The sequence below is a fragment of the Enhydra lutris genome, unplaced genomic scaffold (assembly GCF_002288905.1).
Source record: "Enhydra lutris kenyoni isolate GAN:26980312 unplaced genomic scaffold, ASM228890v2 scaffoldscaffold63, whole genome shotgun sequence".
Taxonomy (NCBI): domain Eukaryota; kingdom Metazoa; phylum Chordata; class Mammalia; order Carnivora; family Mustelidae; genus Enhydra; species Enhydra lutris.
This window is the reverse complement of record NW_019154147.1, coordinates 7,820,160-7,842,339: the sequence shown is the minus strand read 5'-3', so window position 1 is coordinate 7,842,339 and position 22,180 is coordinate 7,820,160. Positions and strand designations below refer to the sequence as shown.

The 22,180-nt window shown below is 39.4% G+C and overlaps 1 protein-coding gene across 6 annotated transcripts in view; it reads right to left on the bottom strand.

The window, feature by feature from the left end:
• Nucleotides 1-21,366, bottom strand: part of LOC111158766 (synaptotagmin binding cytoplasmic RNA interacting protein) — a 31,131-nt gene extending 9,765 nt beyond the window's left edge. For 2 of the 6 annotated variants that reach the window (XM_022521023.1, XM_022521024.1), the window contains exons 1-10: nucleotides 20,805-20,862; nucleotides 19,278-19,437; nucleotides 18,443-18,561; nucleotides 18,221-18,328; nucleotides 15,470-15,583; nucleotides 15,195-15,371; nucleotides 5,704-5,839; nucleotides 4,418-4,623; nucleotides 2,075-2,224; nucleotides 1,625-1,746 (exon numbers count right to left, since the gene is read on the bottom strand). In XM_022521023.1, coding sequence (XP_022376731.1) covers nucleotides 1,625-1,746; nucleotides 2,075-2,224; nucleotides 4,418-4,623; nucleotides 5,704-5,839; nucleotides 15,195-15,371; nucleotides 15,470-15,583; nucleotides 18,221-18,328; nucleotides 18,443-18,561; nucleotides 19,278-19,425 — 1,280 coding nt within the window. In that variant the 5' untranslated portion in view covers nucleotides 19,426-19,437; nucleotides 20,805-20,862. Of the gene's footprint in view, nucleotides 1-1,624; nucleotides 1,747-2,074; nucleotides 2,225-4,417; nucleotides 4,624-5,703; nucleotides 5,840-15,194; nucleotides 15,372-15,469; nucleotides 15,584-18,220; nucleotides 18,329-18,442; nucleotides 18,562-19,277; nucleotides 19,438-20,804 lie in introns of those variants that run through there. The other 4 variants (XM_022521022.1, XM_022521025.1, XM_022521028.1 and 1 more) reach the window with 4 other exon arrangements.
• Nucleotides 21,367-22,180: the final 814 nt, after the last annotated feature.

Here is a 22,180-nt window from a genome sequence, read left to right as displayed (position 1 = left end):
ACCCTCCACCTATTAAGTTATAACTGTAACTATTTTATTTACTTTTCTTTTTTAAGATTTTTTTTTTGGGGGGGGGGGAGACAGAGATCAGAAGTAGGCAGAGAGGCAAGCAGAGAGAGAGGGGAAAGCAGGTTCCCCATTGAGCAGACAGCCCAATGTGGGGCTCGATCCCAGGACCCTGGGATCATGACCTGAGCCGAAGGCAGAGGTTTTAACCCACTGAGCCACCCAGGCGCCCCTTTATTTACTTTTCTAATATAATTTCTGACACTTTCTGCTACTGCATGAATAAACATGATTATAATCAGTTAACTATCTTCTGTGAGAGATGAAAAAGTCACTTTCACTGCACAGAATATATACTCAAGGGGTCTGAAATATAGAGCATTAGCTTCCCCTTCAAAACCTAGCTTTTCCTTAGTCTTTCTCCTTATATTACCACTTAATAAGCCTATAAAGCATGTCTCTTAGTCCCCTAAGTATAGATTACATGGATAATCACAGTACAAAACATCTTACATAATTTAATCTGACCCTTTCTGCTTTATTTTTTGAGAGAGAGTGCATGTAAGAAGAGGGGTGGGAGAGAGAGAGAGAAAGAGAATCCTAAGCAGGCTCCATGCCCAGTATGGAGCCCAACATATGGCTAGATCTCACAACAATGAGATCATAACCTGAACTGAAATCAAAAGTCAGACGCTCAAATGACTGAGCCCAGGAGCCCCAAGTCTGATCCCCTTTTTAAAACTGAAGAAACTGAGGCTCAGAACTAGACTACTTGTCTAACTACACAGCCTACTGCAGAAATTTGATTACTTCCCTGATTATGAAATAAGATAAATAAGTAGAAGCACCCCTAACCCTTCTTTTGCAAACCATATAGGACAATGGACGGAAACTACCCCTGAAATAGTTAAGTTCAGTGACTCTTGTTATTGTATCAAATAGCAATTATCCCTCTTCCTCCTTAGAAATTACCAACTTCATGTTTTTAAAATTGCAAACCTCATTCTTACGCAGCTAAAAATTTCATTTACTGTCTTAAATAAGAAGATATCCTTTTATAGATGTTCTAAAAAAATCCAATATATGCAATGCATTAAACTTAGTTTTCTTCAATACCATGTTACTTATTTTATTCACTACATTCTCTTATTTCTCAAAACTCATATATAAAATGTTTGAGGTGGCAACAGGCACTATATATTGGTAGAGAAACCTCTTTTGGATGTAGAGGAAGCAGAGTTTATCAAAATCAGAGATTTAGCATCTTCTATCTCTGAGAAAAAAACTCTCCACCCTTTAACCAAACAGATCAATTTTGAAGAGCTAATTTTAAAACATGTAATTCAGAAGCACATTCTATAAAATATCATAGGAAATTTCCTGATTTTCATTATTATACAAAACTCTAGTTATTCAGAATTATAGTTATTTTCACAAGTATGGTCAACAGCAACAGCTCAATAAACATTTCTTGAGATTCTTGGCATTTCTCAGCAGCTCAAACCTTTCAAGTCTTCTTTAAAAGGTAAAGGCATGTTATGCATTTAAAAGGTTTGCAAAACACCTGTTTTTCACCAGTTCATCTACCAATATTTAAATTTATACAATTTTTACTTACATTTGATTTTTTGCTGCTTGCCTCTGAGCTTTCCTTTCTTTCCTTTTCTGATCTGGTGGCTTAGCAAAAACAATTTCAATATTTTCTCCCTCCAAATCTTTGCCATTCATTTCTTCCATAGCCTTAAAAAATAAGGTACTGATCAATATAAAGACGCCTTTAACAACAATTATGCCTCATTCAAAGTATGAAATTCATTTCACTGATGTTGGAAGCATGAAATTTTAAAATACAGTTGTTAGGTTTTATCTAAAGATCCAGCTCTTCACTAATCACCTTTTTGACTCAGTTTAGTGAGTTATGCAATTTGCTACAGCCAATAAAGGTTAACTGGAGTAGATTACACGACCTCTGAGTGTCCTTTAACTTTTTAGAATATTCCAATTACAGGATGACTAAAAAATCCTTGGTTTAATTTAGATGCCTACAATAGTTCCCCCATTTATTTACCTTGACAGCACCATCTCGCTCATCAAAATGAATGAAAGCATAATCTTTTAGTTTCTTCACTCGTTCCAGTTTCCCAAACTGACTAAATGCTTTTTCTAAAATCTCTTCTGTTACAGTATTGGCAAGGTTACGTACAAACAGCACTTTTACCTGAAAATTTAAAAAAAAAAAACAAAAACAAAAAACAGAAACTCCCTGTATATTTATTTCCGAAGGGTTCAATTTCCAGGATGCCATTAACCCACCCTACAAGATTAACTTTAGTCACTAACCATTAAAGGAATATCAGAAATATAAAAGACCAAGTTTTCAACTCATTTGAAAATACCTAGGTAGTGTGACTGCTGGATCTAACAGGTAAAAACCTGAACAGACACCTCACCAAAGTAGATGACAAACACATGAAGAGATGCTCAACATCACTTTGTTAAAGAATTACAAATAGAAACAACAATGAGGGGTGCCTGGCTGGCTCAGTCAGCAGGACACGTAGCTTGATCTTGGGGTTGTAAATGCAAACCCCATGTTGGGTGTAAAGGTTAAAAATTTTTTTTAAATGAACAAAAAATAAATAACAACAATGAAATGCCACATTAGAATGGCCAGGAAACGACACTAACACCACCCAATGCAGGTAAGTATATGGAGCAGAAACAGTGCTAGTGGAAATGCTAAATAGTATAGCCACTCTGTGGAGAACAGTTTGGCAGTTTCTTACAAAGCGCAACATTTTTACCATACAATCCAACAACTGTACTTTTGTTATTTACCCAAATGAGTTGAAAACATGTCCACATAAAAATCTGCATATGGTTGTTTATAACAGATTTATTCATAATTGCCAAAACTTGGAAGCAAACAAAATATCCTTCAGTAGGTGAATGGATAAATAAATTGCAATACATTAAGACAATGGATTATTACTAAAAGGTGCTAAAAAGAAATGAACTATCAAGCCATGGAAAGATATGGAGGAACTTTAAATGCATGTAACCAAGTAAAAGAATTTTTAAGAGCAATATATGACATCTGGGAAAAGGCAAAGATATGGAGACCCCCCCAAAAAAAAAAAAAAAAATCAACAGTTTCCTAGGTTTAGAGTGGATGGGAGGTGATTATGCAGATCAGGAAGGATTCTTAGGGCAGTAAAACTATTACTTTTGAACCAAACCCACAGAATGTACAGTAAGAGTATATCCCTAATGTATTAAGTTACAACAACGTGTCAATGTAGGTTCACTGATTGTAACAAATCTACCGCTCTGGTGCAGATGCAGACAGTGGGGTAGGCTGTGCATATGTGTGGCCAAGGAGTACATGAGAACTCTGTACCTTGCTCAAAACAAACGTGCTTTGTAGTTTTTATTAAATTAGTAATTCGTCTGCAATTCAAACTGAGGTTGTCATTTTCTAACAATATGAATACCACGCCTCTGAGATAGCTGTTGAATATTTAACTCTCAGCATAGGTGGTCAAAACTAATTGGAACCTGCTTTTGAAATGTTGATAAAGTTAAAGCAGGAATGTTCAAAATACTGACAAATTTTCAGTCCAGAAGGTTCCTCAAAGTACAATTAGAAAAGCTGACCTTTTGCTAAGAAACATTATCATTTCCTCCTAAATACTTGAAGTAACATCCAAATTTCTTAATGTGATAATCCTAAAGAGTTAACAGGCCAGAGAAAAAATACAAAGTATCTTCTGTCCTCAAGACTACTTATCCATTAACAATATTCACAGTTCTGGCATTTCACACTCTTGATTTAAGTGAACAAGTTGTAGCTGCTAGCCTATCACCATTAGGGGGAATTCTTAAATGACAAAGGATAGAACAACTTAACTACAAAATGTTGATTCAAGAGATGTTTGTTCTCATAGGATGTCTCAACTGACTGCTGAAGCAGGATACCTAATAATAGCTAAACCTTGTAACTGCAGCAGCTCTGCTGAGGCCAGTATAGTTCACTATTTTTAGGAGTAGAACTTTTAACACAAAAACCATGTAAGCTAATGGCGCCATTCTCAAATATGCAAAGAAACTGCTCTCAGACTTCACACAAAAAGGATAGTGAACCATCTCCACAGCATATAGGCTAACTACTCATCACCTTGAGAGTATGACAGTTATACAACTATGACAGGGTCCAAAAATAAATTTCTATATTCACTGACTATACACATATTATTTCTGATATGCAGTTTTATTAAAGAATACTTCTCTTTCAAAAATTTGTTTTTCAAAAAGCACACAATTCATTTTAGAAGTTCTTTACATCCCTCTGTAAAGCTTTCCCCTTCTTCCACCAACCCCTCAAAAAAATTATTAACGTGACTGCCATTACCTTTGCCATAACCTCAGGATCAGGATCTTCTATAGGATCAGCCCATTCAACAGTTCCAACATTTCCCCAGACCTTGACTTTACCACTCATTAACCTACGCCTTGCCTGGGCAGCTGTTTTGTGATCTTCATATTCAAGGAAGCAAAAGCCTCTGTTTTTTTTCTTGTCGTCTGGTTGGTGGTATAAAATGACATCTGTGAGACCCTCTGAAAATAAGCAACCGTTTCAGAGAAATTAGATAAAATAAGCAAGAACAAAGTCGATTAAAGGATTTTTCTAATATAATAATGGGATATAAAACTGAAAAGTTAATCTCTTATCTTTAAAAAAGACTCTCAAAAGAACTGGTCCAGATAATTTACCTAATAATCCACACTTTACAAGTGTTCTCAACACACTTGTAAAGTCCTTAGACCCAAGGACTACTCTTTCATTAATTAAATGACAGGCATAAAATTTTTACATAACTGTTAGGAAAATGGCAGTATAGGTCAGACATGGTCCAACATTTTTTATTATACAAGTAAACACTAAAATTATTTTTTTAAAGACTTCATTTATTTGAGAGAGCACAAGAGCAGGGGGAAAGTCAGAGGAAGAGAGAGAAGCAGACCCCCTAGTGGTTATGACCTAAGCCAAAGGCAGACTACTTAACCAACTGAGCCACCCAGGTGCCTCTAAAATTCTTTTTGATGACACTTTTCTGGCCTCAGATATCAACAGCTTCATTTCAAGTGAAATATATTAGTATTAAGTAAGACTTCGAATGTTCCTGGAGATTAACAGCCTGAGAATTTACTAAATATTCCAGGCAGACAAAATATATTTTAATAAAAGCAGCCCAACATGGAAACTATTATAAAAAATGCTTTATAGTTCAAAGAAATTGCACCATATTGACAATGTATAATCTCTGCTTACAGCAAAATTTATTATTCCAATTACTCAGAAAGTCAAATCATTACTCAAACACTCCTACTAAGAATGTCAAGCTATCACCTAAAAATGCATAAAAACACACAGCTTCCAAAATAGGGTATGCACAGATTGAATAGTGCAGACTATTCAAATCCCAGATGCATTCCTTACAAAGTATATAATGTTTGGCATTTCCCAAAGCTCTCTGTACCTAGTTTCCTTATCTGAAAAATTGGAGTTACCTATCTCACATGGTTGGAGAATACAAATTAAAAAATAGAGTGTTTAAAACAATGCTTGTCACACAGAAGTATGCAATTACCTTCAATATTAGAAGCTGCATCCCCTTCCACATAAATCCAACTTACCTGTTACTTTGCTAAATTCTTCAAGAATCTGTTCCTTGGTTTTACTCTTAGGAATAGAGCCCACAAAAAGCCTATTGTTGGCAACCGAGATGCAGACACCAATGTGTTTTCCAGAACGAATTTCATGATTATTATACTGAAAGGGGAAAAAGTGTACCACGTTTTAAAAATTCTTATAGTATCTTATGTTTATTATAAAAATATATGCAAATTTTTAGGCAAACGTGTTTCAATGCTACTTATTTCTCTACCTTTTAAAAATATAGTTAGCATATAGCACTCTAAGAGGAAATTATGAAAGAGATAACATTATATTGACAGAACACATTTAAAAAATGTATGATTTAATGCAAACATTCGTCTAGTCCTTGAAACCTAAGAAACTTGATAAATTAGGAATCAGGTCTACAGGCAGCTTAAATTCAAAATTGCTGATTCCACAGTACCTTAGTTTCTATTTAAATTCACCTTGGCAACCAATTATCCTCATGCAAGGTAAAGAGACTCAAATACCAACAAAGTTTCCCCCTTTCTGTTAACCAGCAACTAAATCTATTTTTCCTCATCATCTTTTCACTCTTGTAAAAAGTTGCAATAAGGGGTACCTTTAAATACGTAATTCTAAAAGGAGAGAACCTCCTTTTCCTGAATCCAACCCTACTTTTTTCCCCCCATTTCATTTTCATCAAGTCTACAATGAAGTTGGAAAAGACAAGTGGATTGATTATAGTGGAAGTACAGAAGCCAATATAAAACTACAGTAAAAAAGTAAAGTCTTCAAGCAACTATATCCCACAGACAGGTGAGATATTAAAGAGGTAAAACCCAATCTGTCAAAGTGACAAATCCACTGATCAGTATTATTTACAAACTAAAGTTCAAAACTATTCAAGTTAATCAGGGAAAGTAAATTATTTATATCATACAATTAAAATCACCGCAAAATTTCATTTAGTAGTAGTAAAGGTGGCAGCAGCATCAATAATTACAAATTAATCCCCCACACCTGGCCTCAAAATTCAATGTTGTGTGTACCTACAAGTGGGGCTACACAAGCTAAAAAAAAAAATCAACATAAATTTCCATACAATTTGTAGACCAGCCTTACAGCAAAGCGAAACCATTCCTCTCCTGTTTTTTTGTTTTTTTAAAGTAAGCTTTACACTGAATGTGAGGCTTAAACTCACAACGCTGAAATCAAGAGTAGCTCCACTGAGTGAGATAGCCAGGAATTCCTCCTTCTCCCATTCTTGCATAAAAGGTACATCAGATAGAAGACAAGAAAGCACATACTAAGTCAAAAAATCAATTCCTCCCTGTCCCTTTCTCCATCTTCAGATCCTCAAATCTAACATGAAATTCAAATGTCCTTCCTCCAGTTCAGAACAGTTTTATACTTTCTACCACACTGATTCAATTCATGCTATCAAAGTTCCTGGTCATCATGATCCCAGGATTATTTATATTTTCTACACTTATGCCAGAGACCTTTTTTTAAAAAAAAAAGAAATCACAGGTTCTGCCTATTGAAACAATCTCTCAGTGGCTCCCCATCACCAAAATAAAGTTCAAATACCTGAACATCATGTAAATTTATCCTAAAATTCCTACTGCTGCTACTACTTTCTCTTCACAATAATCTTAGCTATTTACAAGAGTTCTCAAACAGCGTTATACTGCTGAGCCTCTGAATAAAAGGTTTCCCTGAAACTTCCATCATCGAAACTCCTCTGCATACCTGTAGATTTGAGCCCAACCACACACTGCAACACCTAAATCCTATAAAAAAGGTCAACAAAACACCCTTCTAACACAGACCAGTAATTCTAAACAATGATTCTGTGCCAAGAGGACATCTGACAATGTCTAAAGACATCTTTTGGTTGTCAACTAGGGAAGGGGGCTTGCTGCTAGTATTAGTGGGTACGCAGTGGCCAGAGAGGGTACTAAATATCCGATAATTCACAAGATAACTCGGCAGAACAAAGAATTACCTGATCTAAAATATCAACAGTACTGAGGCTGAAAAATCCTGCCACACATCTGGTTTTCTCATAGCATTTATATTCTATTAAGACCAAAAACCTCTTGAAAGTAGAAATCTAGAGACACCTGGGTGGTTCAGAGGGTTAAGCCTCTGCTTTCAGCTCAGGTCATGATCTCAGGCTCAGGCACTCTGTCAGCAGGGAGCCTGCTTCCCCCTTTCTCTCTCTGCCTGCTGCTCTGCCTACTTGTGATCTCTGTCAACTAAATAAATAAAATCTTAACCAAAAAAAAAAAAAAAAAAAGAGTAGAGATCTATGGGTTACCTGAAAATTCAACTCAAGGACTTGACAAAAACTAAGATATCAGAAAAATAGAAAAAAATAGGAAGTCTTTAAAGGGAAAAATCAGAGTTATTCTGAAGTAACAGAACTTGGCATAAATTTCCTCCAGAAGTCCTAAGAGTAGGACCTATTTACCATAAGAAAATGTTTTAAAAGTTTAAAAAAAGAAAAACTTGTAAGGAAAGTCAGAATTCTTGGTTATACCAGTTCCACAACATTTAACAAAGCTGCTTCAAAGCAGTAATGACCATCTCATTATTTACAGAAGAGAAGTTTCTTCACTTGCCCTGCTACAGTTTATCAATGCAGGGTAGGTAAAGGTTATTTAGGATGGCTGTGGTTTCTAAACAATACAAATGATATGAAGATTTAATTTAGCAAGAGTTAGAAAGTCAACTATAATTCTTCATCCACATTTTTTAAGTTAAAAAAAAAAAAAAAAAAGACAAAACAATTAGAGCTAACCCACATAGTAAACTGGCTCTCCAATTAAACCACTAAAGGAGCAAAGAAGACCCCCTGGGCATATTGTCCAAATAAAGTAAAAGAAGTACCCAGAGGGATGCCTGGCTGACTCCGTTGTTAGAGCATTTGACTCTTGATCTCAGGGTCAAGGGCTTGAGCCCTATGTGTGGTGTAAAGATTACTCAAAAAAGAAAAAAGAAGGGCACCTGGGTAGTTCGTTCAGTCAGTTAAGCATCTGCCTTCACCTCAGTTCGTGATCCTGGAGTGCTGGGAATGAGTCCAGCTTTGGGCTCCCTGCTCAGAGGGGAGCCTGCTTCTCCCTCTACCCCACCCCACCCGCCCCACAGCTCGTGCTCTCTCAAAAATAAATTTAAAAATCTTTTTTAAAAAAAGGAAAAAAGTACCCACTACCCAGAAATAAACATTTCTTAAAGCAGTGCCCAATCTACAGATTAAACATGCATTTTTATATGTGGACTTGAATTAACCTTTCTAAGAATTTTAAGACCCATCACCATAAATTTCACACCCCAGCAGGTTAACAGCACGTTGAGTGGTAGAAGGGCATTACAAAACTGTTCTGAATCTTAACAGAGATTCTAAAGTAATGCTGATCAATCCTAACTCATAAGAATTAGTATATCAGGACACTAACACAGCATTAAAATGAACCCCCCCCCCAAAAAAAAAAGTGATGCCTCCCAACTCAAGAAGTTCAACACTGATGTTAAGGTATTTCAGTAATCTAGCATTCAGATTTAGTTCCACAGTGAGGTGACAAAATAAAGATGAACTCTGGACATTAATCAATGCAGTTTCAGTCTTTCAGAACACCATAGCAGGAGTTGTACAGTATGGAACATTCTTGTCGTCTAGGCTTAAAATCCCGTCACTTTTCCTTCCCTCATAGCCAGTCAGTTGCCAAATCTCCCAAAACTAGCAATCTCAGATTTGAAAACTAATGCAGAAACGGTTATTCAGTTCTAACTCTTCCCATAGCAGCAAAGTCACTACCTCCCCAGACTGTCCACTTTATTTTTAAATATTTCTTAAGTAAAGAATCTCCTTTAGGTTTTTATTTAAATAATTTCTACATCCAATGTGGGGCTCAAACTCATAACCCTAAGATCAAGAGCAGAATGTTCTGACTAAACCAGCAAGGTACCCCAAAAATCTTTACACTGAGCCAAAATCTACTACTCTAAAAATTCTATAGTAACTCCTTTCTCCCCCAAATGACAGCACTTCATATACCTGCACACAAGGTCATGACTCAATTGTTCTCCATGCCTTGCCAATCACTCCTTCTCTAATACTGGCCAACTAATGTGCTTACTAAGAGTGTCACCAAATAGTGACATCCGTAACACAATACTGTAGATACAGACTGAGACTGAGGAATCTAGAATAAACTGGAGACTATTACTAATCTCCCACTTCTAAACACCATAAACACTTCTGTAACACATAGTCCATGATTACCTGAGCTACCTGGCAACCACACCACACTGCCGAAATCACAATACATCTTACTTCTGAAATTAATTGTGTACAGGACTTGACCTTCGTCAATTCCATCTTGCTCATGTTAACTATCTGTTTCAGACTATCAAAATCTTTTCAGGTCTTGATATAATCAGGCATTTACCACTGTATGCAAACTCAAGTCACCAGACATTCTGAGGGCAATCCAACTATGTCCGGATTTAAATCATTGATAAAAATCAGAATGGAACCTATAGTGTACCACTAATATCTCTCCTTCCAAAATCTTTACCCTCTCTCCCCTCCCTTCTATGGCTGTGAACCTCCTGGGTCTTTGTTCTCTTCATCCAAACTTCCTTCACTATTCTGTTATTTACATTATGTTACCCACACCAAGACTCAAAACTTTAATGGCATCATGCAACTTAGCCCAATAGTCATGACAATTACCTTCTGGCACTAACTTCATACTAGCTTTATCTCCCATTACTCAGCAAAACACTGCTTCAACTACATTCACCTGTTTCCCTAACTATCCTGCTTGATCATCTTTATCACAAACTCTTCTGTAACAACCTCAATACAATCTACCCCTTCATCACTGTTACCCTCTGAACAATGCATCTGCTTCCTCTTTCATTGTAGTCTGCCTCTCATGTTCCATAAAGTCAAGAACTGGATCAAACTACCTTGTACATCCACAGCAGTAGTTTTCCTATTAAGCACACTATTTGTTAAAATGCAACAGAATTCTCTTGTGGACCTGTCTTGTCACCTGCATTCATCAAAAATGGTTTTACAGATGCTACACCAGCATACATCAACTACTTTGGTAAATAAAACCATCACTGCCTATTAAAATTGTAACTTTTAATATGCAGATAGAGACCCATTAGTCCAGCATTTATAACATAGACACTATCAGCATTTTCAGCAGAATATTTCTATTATCTAGCAAAGTGATGGGCACTGGGGTCCAAGTGGCCCTGAGCTTCAATTCCAGGAGCACACCACACAAAGATAAATACACACCTGCCTACCATTCTTCCTGGTCTTTGTGACACCACCAAATACTATGTTTACTTCCAAATATCTCCCCGGGATGAGGGGGAAAGCAATGCCCCCCAATTTATCCACAATAATCCCTACCACTGAATGAATAACTGCAAATAAAAGCTAGACAATCTTTAAATAGTGTAACAATCCATAGCTAATATGGGAATGTTATAAATTCTTGAGTCATAAATAATAGATGAAAAGGCACTAGTGAGCCAGTCAGCTAGGTTATTTACCCAGCACCTACTGGATAAATATATACTGGCACTGTTCTGAACATCAGGGATATACAGGAGAAAAAAAAAGCTTGTATCCTGGAGGAATAACCAAATAATTTACAAAACCAACAAACAATTTTAAATACATCTGAACATTCTATTTTTCATGGGGCAACTGGATGGTAAGCTGCTCAAGTCAGAAAAGGCCCTTTAAGACCTCCTTGGTAAGACAGCAGCCATGGTAACTGGAGGAGCCTTGGAAAAAAAAAACAGAGGGTAGCCTTGAGATGGAAATGGTCATAGTTTATGTGGGGGACAAAAAGACAAAGTATGGTTGGAAGGGCAAAAAAAGAAAAAGGTAAGGAGAAACCTATCAGATAGGGCCTTTTTGGAAGCCATCATTAAAGTTTTCAACATGGGAATGTTGTCATCTAACCTATGGTAAGACTAAAGGGACAGTGTGGAAAGCAATGAGTAGCTAGGAGGGTTCTTCAAATAGTACCTTAAGACTAAGGTGGTAGCAATGAAGATAGATGCCAAAAACATTTTGGCAGTAGAAACAGGGCTTATTTCCTGTGCTCCTTTTAACACTATCTAAACCACTACATAATTTAAAAGAATCAGGCTACCTGATGACATGATGTGTACTGCTGACTTAAACTGTTCTGTCTAGCCAAAGATAACTTAAACTAAACAAACCTGGTATCACACTAAAGCTGTAGGGCATCCAGTAAGTCTCCCAAGCTATTTATTCTTCTGCAGAATAAATTCCAGTTACTTTCAAAAATAAATTGAAGTAGTATTTAAAGGTAATAATGTAGCACGCTAGCACAGCTCCTGTGTCTTAACAAGCACTCAATAGATAACTATTTATTTACCTTTCCCAAGTTTAGATTTTGCTTCCCCTTTAGATCATCATCATTTGGGAAAAACATTTTTATTCCCCAAAATACAAAGCAAATATTGGCTGAAAACCGTGTCATTTAAAAAGTTTGCAGCTGCTTCGAAGTTCTTGCCTCTTTTTCAGCTGTTAGCAACAATACACTTTACAAGTTAATTCAGACACAACACATATAAAAATTTAAAATCCACAACATATATATATATTTTAGTAAACTCTACCCCTAACATTAGGCTCGAACTCATGACCCTGTGATCAAGTTACATGCTCTACCAACTAAGCCAGCCAGGCGTCCCAAAATCCATAATTTTTAGCCTAGGTGGGGAAAACCATTATTGAATCAAACCAAAAAAATAAGATCAAAACCATAAAACTATCTTTACGTTTTAAGTAAGCTCTATGGGAGCGCCTGGGTGGCTCAGTTTAAGTGTCTGCCTTTGGCTTGGGTCACAATCCTAGTGTCCTGGGATCGAGCCCCACATCAGGCTCCCTGCTTCTCCCTCTCCTTCCCCCTGCTTCTGTTCCCTCTCTTGCTGTCTCTCTGTCATATAAATAAATAAAATTAAAGAAAAATAGGTAAACTCTATGTCTAACATGGGGCCTGAACTCATGACCCCGAAATCAAGAGTCACATGGTCTAATGACTTAGCCAGCCGGGCACCCCAATACATAAACTATCTTGACCTAAGGTATTCCTCAAGACACTCAAAGTACAGGAAAGCAAAAAGAAACTGTGCTTCAATCCTGTCTGATCTATAAATAATGCCAAACAGGCATTTTTTTCAACATATGATCATCTACAACTAGAATAACCATTCCAATAGTTCACATAAAAATTCACTTTACAAAGAGGTATAATTCAAGTAAACTCTCATGATATGCTACATGTAGGATTAATTTTCAAAATATGCTCCTTTAAGGAACACATTTAGAAGAGTACTCATTTCCACAATAAATACAAAATAGCAAAAAACATCCTAATTAACTTTAATTCCGTGTTTCTCTAGAATGTTTCATTTCCTCAAAAGTCTAGTCCTCACTGTTACATTAAGGCAAATCTCCCAAATCTGTTATCACCAAAATCCTACCACAGTAAAGCATCCTTTTAAAAAAAGCAATGATGATACATCCAATTCATCCCAGTGGATGTACAACACTACCACTAAAAATATCTTTCAAAAGGCACCAAAATGCAAATCCTCCTAATTCTTCAGGCAGTAAATAAACATGCTCCCAGATAAGGGCTCAAATCACAAACCCAGAAAAAAGTGTAAGGAAGGACAAGAATTAGTTCCTAGATGAATCAAAATGGCTGTTTGGCTACCTATGGAACTTTCTGCGTTACAGTTTAAAAACTTAACTATATTAATAAGAGCAATGCAATTTTGGACAATCTTTATTTGTTAAGCCAAGGCAACCGCCCAAACTGAAAATATTTCATAATGAGTTTTTAATGGCACTAAAAATCATGTCAGAATTAGATTATATATCATCTTCCTCTAATGATGTCATTTTTTTAAGGATTTTAGGAATTGTCTAGAAATAAATTCTAGTGAGGCCCTACCATAATTACTCTATTTGGTAGCAAGAATTAAGTGTGCTACAAATGTTTAATGATTCCTTTAAAAATATTAATAAACACAAAAATCACCACTTATACACTAAATAACCATACTTATTAAACAGAATAAAAACTTTATGTAATACCAAATAAATAAAATGGAACTGAAAACGTTAAATTCAGTACTTGCTTGTTGTAGTAAGGTACTTCTTTGTCTTCTCAATCGTTCTACATTTGTGTATTAAAACTTACCACTACTTTATTACTACCTGGTAAAAATGTTAATATTCTTTTATAAATTAAATTGGATGATTCAAAAATATCTTTTCAGAACTCTAAAAAAAAGTCCTTAATTTTACCCGAACTGCTTAAAACTTAAAATTTTGACACCCAAAGATTACCACTGAATGGTTAACTGTAACTATACCTGCTCTGAAATAGGAAGCATTCCTTAAAGGAGGGAAAAAAATCACACAAGACTTAAAAAGAAATCACTTAATCCCTTTCTTTTTTTAAAGACACTATAATCTCTCAAATGCCACTTTTCTAATGTAAAGTCTTTACATATTCAGTTATACACACCAATGGAGAGATTCAAGCAATATAAAAAGCAAAACATAGTTGGTTCTTCTACTTATGGTATGCCTTAAAATGTGAAACATCTGAATGTGAGGAAGAAATAAAATTCAGGAGAAATCAATCCAAGGCTATTAAGTTTGCTTGGAATTACCCATAAAATATGTAAGCCAAACAAGGCAAATTTAAGAAATAACTGCCAAATTTAGAAAGAAAGAAAGAACGAAAGAAAGAAAGAAAAGTACTAACTGCCTTAGTGAACCATTTACAAAAGTTCCTCCCCAGTTGTATTTTTTGGTACATTTCTTGGGTTGACTTTTGACATCTTCAATTATAAAACGTAGAAATCATCTGAGTCACAAAACTTAATAAAACTAGTTTAAAGATGAATTATATAAACTATAATTTGAATCATTAACAAACTTTTTTAAAAGCTGGGAAAATTACTAGGTCCCCACACCTTCCATCTGGTATACTGAAATCGAATATTTAACTCACTACAAAACCCTTTTATTTCATTAACTAGAAATTAAACTAGAAATCATCATAAGGTCTTTGTGATATATTTTAGAAAAAGGGATGGCCCAGGTACAGTCGGAATATAAAGGAGCTCTACCCTATATACTTACTTTCTGAAATGTTTTAACATTCCCATTAAAAAGCCATCACTAAGCCAGATGTTTCAAAGAACCCATAACTCAAGAATTCTGACACATTATAGATCCTCAGTCCAATCAACCATATATGCAAAGAATACTGCTACAGTGAGTACACAAAGAATGTAAAAGAAGTGCCTTATTAGTACTTCCAAAACCATTTGGTTAACTCATGCACAGTAAGAAAAAACAGCTTTAATTAAAGATAGTGAATGTGGAGACTTTAGGGAAAAAAAAAAAACTTACCAGTTTAACAGCCTCCTGAGCTGCTTCTTTTGTACAAAAAGTGACAAACGCATAACCTCTATTGAGACCAGTGAGTGGATCCATCATTAGACGAAGATCCCATATCGGTCCAGCTTTCTCAAATAATGGAACAAGTTCATCCTCAAACAGATCTCTTGGGATCTTCCCCACAAATATCTGTAAATTAAACATGAAGTAAAAACCATGGAGAGTTTCTTAGGAAACCAGATACCTGTGCATTTACTACAAAAGGTACAAGTTTTTAGTTTCTTTACCTCAGTGCCAACAGAAGGCTGCTGACCTGAATAAACGGAATCTGGAGGTGGTCCCCCATACTTCCTCTGTCCAGTGGTCACATCAAGTGTGTAGCCTGTTCTTTCCAAGAGTGCCTTGAAAAGTTCAAAAGTCATTAGTACATTTAATTCACAAAACCACACCCATGCATTTCACAGCTGAAAATCAATCTTGTTCAAATCTTTCCATTTACCTTGGCAACAATCCCTATAAACAGGTTTCTGGTATCTGGTTTCAGAATTTCTCCTTTAATGTACCCTGCAGTAGCTCTAATTTTTAGTGAAAATTTTAGGATCCTAATCAAATTATTTTCTGATCTTCAATTATTTAGTGTTTATCGAACAAGACAAAATACTGATCCATCAACAACTTTTTAGACAGGGCCTGTATCTACTCTGCTAATACCTCCTAAAAAAGTTACTGCCCCTAATTTGGTTGAATTTAACTCTCCCAGAGACGGAACTGGTTAAGTTTCCTCTTCCCAAGTCTGGATTTCTAACTCAATAAATTCCCTATACCCCACACTTCTAGTACATACTGCCATTCTGGGCATTTCACCAACCTTTGAACAAATTATACTCCCCAAACTAAGTCCAGAAACTTAGGAGTTACATGAAAAACCACCTCCTTAATGCACCTGACATTCAAGTGCCATACTTCACAGACAACATGGTTCATTCAGAATAAAGGAGAGCCAAAATCACTTGAAAACTATGTAACTGCAACAATGTGAAATGACTTCTACATTTTTATCTCCCTAAAAGCAAACTGTTAAAATTTAACACAACTCCTATTTACTAATCAGAGTGTTAGTTTCTCTTACCCCTTACTATAGGCAAAAAGTGTTAGAAGTGGTCCACTGCTAGCCTAAGAAAAAAAACAAGAATTATTCTCTTCCACCACCTCAACCACAAAGCACAAAACCCCTTTCTAAAGAATAAAATCTAATAATTAGCTGATAAATTCTGAAATAAAAACAAGCTGACACCAAACATAATGACCAATTTTATCAAAATGCTGTTAAATGACTTGGGGTCACCTCAGTCTCTAGAAATGAAAATGACGAGACATTTTAAAGATCTACCTGAAGAATATTAAATATCTGTGAAAAAAATAAAGAAATTCTATTTCTAAACTCCCACAAACCGCTACAGTATTTTCAGCAGTCTTTTTCTATTACACCCAAATGTTTACTGAAGGATGCAACATTTGGTAACAAAAATAAACCGCAATCTACTCTATTACTATAACATAGATGAATCCATTAAATGGCTCATCTTCCCTTTTTCCCATATGTAATCCCTTTTTCTTTCACCTTCATCTTGTTTTTAACTTTAATCTTTATTATGACCCAAATAATACCTTTTATATCAATTCCTAAGTAAAAGAAAACTTATCTCAAACATCCTATAAAAAAATCCTATAAAAAAATATCACTGTCTCTTCTTGCTGTAGTTTAAATCACACTAAAGCTTTAAGCCACTCTCCCAAAAATAGAACAGAAAGTCACATAAACTAAACTTTACATTTTTTTTAAAAGATTTTATTTATTTATTTGACAGACAGAGATCACAAGTTGGCAGAGAGGCAGGCAGAGAGAGAGGAGGAAGCAGGCTCCCCGCTGAGCAGAGAGCCCGATGTGGGGCTCGATCCCAGGACCCTGATATCATGACCTGAGCTGAAGGCAGAGGATTTAACCCACTGAGCCACCCAGGCGCCCCTAAACTTTACATTTTAAATAAAATTTTAGTAATTATAACTCCTAAAAAGAAATTTAATTAGAACTGACATTACATTATATTACAATGGGGACAACTATACTCCATTTCTATGGAAAAAGTTAGATTTATAATTCAAACACAATTCACTCACAGCTAGACCTGTGAAAGCCTCAAATTTATGGATGACATTAACAGCTAACACCTTATTCCAAGTTTCCCTCCTCCCATACCATTAAAACATCACTTAACACCATTAATAACTGACTTAAACCATAACCCTTGGTTCAAGAGCACTAGTACACTGTATTAAGAGCACCAGATTAAAACTATTACGATCCCTATGAACAAAAAACCAAAACAAAGATCAAAACCTAGCTGCATTTGAGTCCACTCACTGTTCTATGTGACCTTAATTAAAAAAAGAACTTCCACTCCCAGCCTGTTCCTTCATTTACATTTCCACACTAATCTATTTTATTGATACAAGCTGCCTTTAGAAATGAACAAATTCGCCTTAAAATCAACAGTAACAGAAGACAAAGAAGAAAGTATTAAAAATTCTAAAACCATTTAACTTGGGGTTTGAGAATTCTAAGAAAAACAGCCAACCATTAAATGTACACTCCCCTCCAGTATGGAGTGACCTGATGCCCTCCCATTTTTGTTCCACTGTCACTAATTTGGGCTTGCAGCTTTTCAGAAAACATTTAGAAATATGGCAGACATATTTAAGTGTTTTCTTTAGAATACCAATAGCACTGATTTAAACCACAGCTTAGTTAACAAGAGAAACTTAAAAGTGAGTTGTTGTAAAAAAGAAATAACTAAAGGCAGGAAACTTTAAAAAAAATAGTAATTATAAAAGATTTAACAAATAATCTCATGATTATTAACTGTCAACATCTTGAAGAAAACACACCCACTTCACATCCAAGAAGTATTCAGCAAAGCTAGAAGAGAGTTAACTTTAAAACTGAAGGCAATTCTTAAAAAAAGCTTTTAAAGGCATACCTTAATTTTTGCCTCATCTGGTCCTTTGCTAGAATCCGCTACTTTGGTCCCTTGTTTTTCTCTCTGCCTGTAAGTCTTCATGACTCCACATAAAAAGGCACTTTTGTTCTACAAAAGAATTTTCCAAACAGATTTAACTATTGTCTTAACTATATCTAATCAAATGGAACAAACTATATCAAAATTACTCGTTTATTTTATTTATACTGAAATTAGCATTACCTGAACATGAGAGAGATCACTGTCTTTAAATTGCTGAAGAACTGCCAATGCACCGTCTTCATTGAATTCTTTTAAAGCTTCGATAGCTCTTTCATCTAAATCACTATGTGCAACCAGCCCTGGAGAAAAGAAAACTTAATTAGTTGTCAACTTTAATATTTTTGGAAACTTTTTTTTTTAAAAGAGACCATGATTGCCAATACAGGTACATGCTTGCCAACTAAGAATTCTCCCATATCCCTTATCTATATAATGAGAAACACACATACTTTAGTCATTCTGAACTGCACTCTCAACTTAATAAGGCCTCTCAACCACACTTGCAATAATGAATCAACTTCTTTTACATCATGTTCTGTGTCTAAGTCACTTAGTTCTTAAGGCTAAGTATTTCTACAATAAATATATAGGCTTACAAATCCTAAAATCAACCAACAAAGTACCAAGCATGACAACTGAACCTCTACTCAATTTCAAATACCACTAGAAAAAGCAACAGCCACACCAAGACAGACTACAAGTCTACAGTTACCAAGTTCTTTAACAAGAATCCTACTATAAAAATACCCCAAAAAGTCACATGGCCTGTTCCCAACATTCTGCAGCTGTTGCTACCATCATATACTTATCCATCTTGCCAGCCAGTCTTTACCTCCTAACCTTTCCTTCTTCCCTCCCTCTATACACCTTAACCTCTAGTTCACAACTATCACGACAGAGCAAAACTCCAGTTCCCACACTTATTGGAAACCACAAAAAGTTGCTATTTTAGCTCAAAGCCAGAAATCCAATAGAAAAAATTTCATAATATAATTTTGCAAGTGTTAGTTCTTACCTGCAACGTAAATTTCATCTAGTTTTTCAGCAACTTTCTGTGGTAAACCAGCATCAAGCAATGTCTGAAAATTTTCTGAATGGATAACTGCAGAAGTAGTATCCATGGGCTCTTCAGTACCATTTCCATTAACATGTTCTGTAGCCATGTTTCCAGAGATCTGTTCAAACGCAATAAGCAAAATTAAACTAGGATCTTCAAAAAGGGTAGAAGAAATATAAGAGCCCCAATCTTTACTTTCTCTACCAATTTCTACACCAGCCAACCTGCGCCTCCCTTTAAAGAAACCTTACAGTCACTATCGCCTGACAAGCCAGATTTGGAGCGTGGGGCACAGGAGGACAGATTCACTATGTTTTTCCTTAGCACCACCCCTGACTCACCTGCTAACACTCCCTAGGAAAAACCATATTACAAATGGAGCCCAATCAGCACGAGGACCAGCCAGCGTGCCACATGCAGCTGTGCCTGAACAGAAAATGAGGTGTGCGGAGAAAGCAAAGCTGGGCTTTTCTCTCTCCAAGGTAAACCCCCAAAGTGCGCGCTTTTCCCGCCTGCCGCTTATAGATCAGTAACAACAGCCAGCGAAGAACAAAGCGCTCACACAAGCTACCTTTCTACCACCCAATTTCTCCACCCTTCACCCCCGCACCCCAAAGCCCGCCCCCGACTCCGCACCCATAGCGGCAGCCTCACCGCTGCGGCCACCAGGAGCCCATTAGAAACACGTGCTCTGCGCCTTCAAATGTCCTACAACTTCCTTCAACGGAAACCCACCGAGTGCCAGGCCAAGACGACCATCACCGGCTCCCAACGTCAACCTGAAGCCAAGATCGGAGCCCCCAGAAGGCAGTAGCAGGACAACCTCGCCCCTTCACACCGAGGCCGCGGCGGCGCCAGGCCACAGGCTCTCCCCCCCCCCCACCCCCAGCGCCGCCGTCTCCGCCGTGACACATGGCTCTCTCCGCCCCGGGCGCCGGCGACCCCCAGTCGCCCGCCCGCCCAGCCGAGACGTGAGCCGCGGCGCGTGGTGCAAGCCCCCACCCCTCGCCCGCCTGTGCGCTGACTGCGGCGCCGGGGCCAGCTGTCCCACCCCCGGCCCAAGGCCGGCAACCCAGCAGAGTGAGGGCGTTCCGCGAACTGCCTAACGCCCGCCGGACCGCGAGCACCACCCAAGATTGCCGCGCGGCTGCGGGACGGGACCCACTCCTCTCCGCCCACTCCCGCGCCGCGACGACGGCCACGACAGCACCAACTCCGCCGCCGCTCGCGGTCCGCGCGGGCCAAGGGGCCGCCTCCTCCCTGGAGCGCCGCAGACAAAGCCCGAACGGCGGCAGCACATGGAGAAGAGAAGGAAGTGGCGGCGCGGGCCGCGGCCTACTCTCAAGCAGCCCTAGTCAACGTGCTCCTCTCCCCCTTGGAATCCATTTTCCAGAAAAGCCGGTTTCTCCCCACACCTCCCTCCACCAGCTCACTCCACAATGTCACGGTGCTCCCCTCCCAGACCCGGGTCCAGGCGGTCGTTACCTCCCCGTTGGGCTGCGGCGGAAGGATCCTGTCCGAGGAGATCGGGTTGCGGGAAACGCGTGCTCGCTGCTCCCTGTGTCCGGCGCGAGTGGAGCTGTTGTAAAATGGCGGCCGAAGCTCACGCCGCTGGCAGCAAACCCGATCCAGTTCCACTCGCCTCCGAGCGCGCTCCCGGTGCGCGCGCGCGCGCCCGCGTGACCCCCCCCTTCCCTCCCCTCCCTCGCGCGTCCGCTTCTCTCACTCACTCCCTCTGCCCCTGCCCTCCTCCAGCTCCTCCTTCTCCCCCTACCACCACCACCAGCCTCCGTCCTGCTCCTTTCTCGGCCTTTCTTTCTCCCCTCCCTACTCCTTTCCCCCACCACTCCCAGTCCGTCCGCGGCCGCTCAGACACGAGTGGCCGCCTTTCCCCTCCTCGCTCTAACGCTCGCTCACACCCTCCCTCGCTCGCTCTCTCGACTCCGTCCCCCAGTCCCAGCCGAGTCGGCTCCTCTCTTTCTCTCTCCCGCGCTGACGTGACGACGTAGTCTACGCCTCGGGACGCGCGCCCGCGGGCTCCGCCCCCACGCCCAGCCACCTCCCTTGCTCCTCACCTCCCGGGGGAGGGGGGCGCGAGACCCCGCCCTTCCGCTCCGGCGGCGACGGAGGGGCCGACAGTGAATGAAAGGCCCGCCCCTTCCCCTCCCGGCACTCCCCCTCCCGCTCTCCTCCGTGCGGGGCGGGCCGGCTCAGCGTGTCCCACTCGTTCTCCTTTGTCAGGAGACAGGCATCTCCCCACCCCGCCCCCCCCCCCCACCGCAGCACCACGCGCACGCCACCCCCACCGAGCTCCCGTCCGCCCTATCCCCCGCCCCGTCCCGGGCCGGCGGGGCGGGGGACGCGGAACGCTACCGCAGCTCCCGAAGGGCACCCACCAGTCCGTGCGCGCCCGGCCCCCGCCCCCGGCGCCGCGGCCGCGGGGCCGTTCCCGGCTGTGTCCACGCCGCCGCCGCCCCGTGCTCTTCTAGCTCGGGAAGCTGCAGGCGCACGTGTCCCCCGGGGCGGGGCGAGGCAGACAATGGGGCGGCGGGGGGAGGGGAGTGGCGCGGAGACCTGTAGACCTTTGGTTAACCTAGACGGTGGGACTTGGTGCGGGAGTCACTCTGGGAAAAGCAAGTCTACCCCGCCGGACAATGGGACCTCTGGGGGCCCGGCGCCCACGCGGCTTCACTTTCGAGAAATCCTTGGGCAGAGGGAGGGGCGCCGGTGGCTCGGACGAGGAAACCCTGGCTGCTTTTGAGGGGAACCGGGCTGGCTCCCGTGGAGCCAGAAGCGACTCCGGCCGTGGGATGATACGAAAGCCAGATTTGGAAGCGAAACCGCCCGGTGGTGAAGAGTTG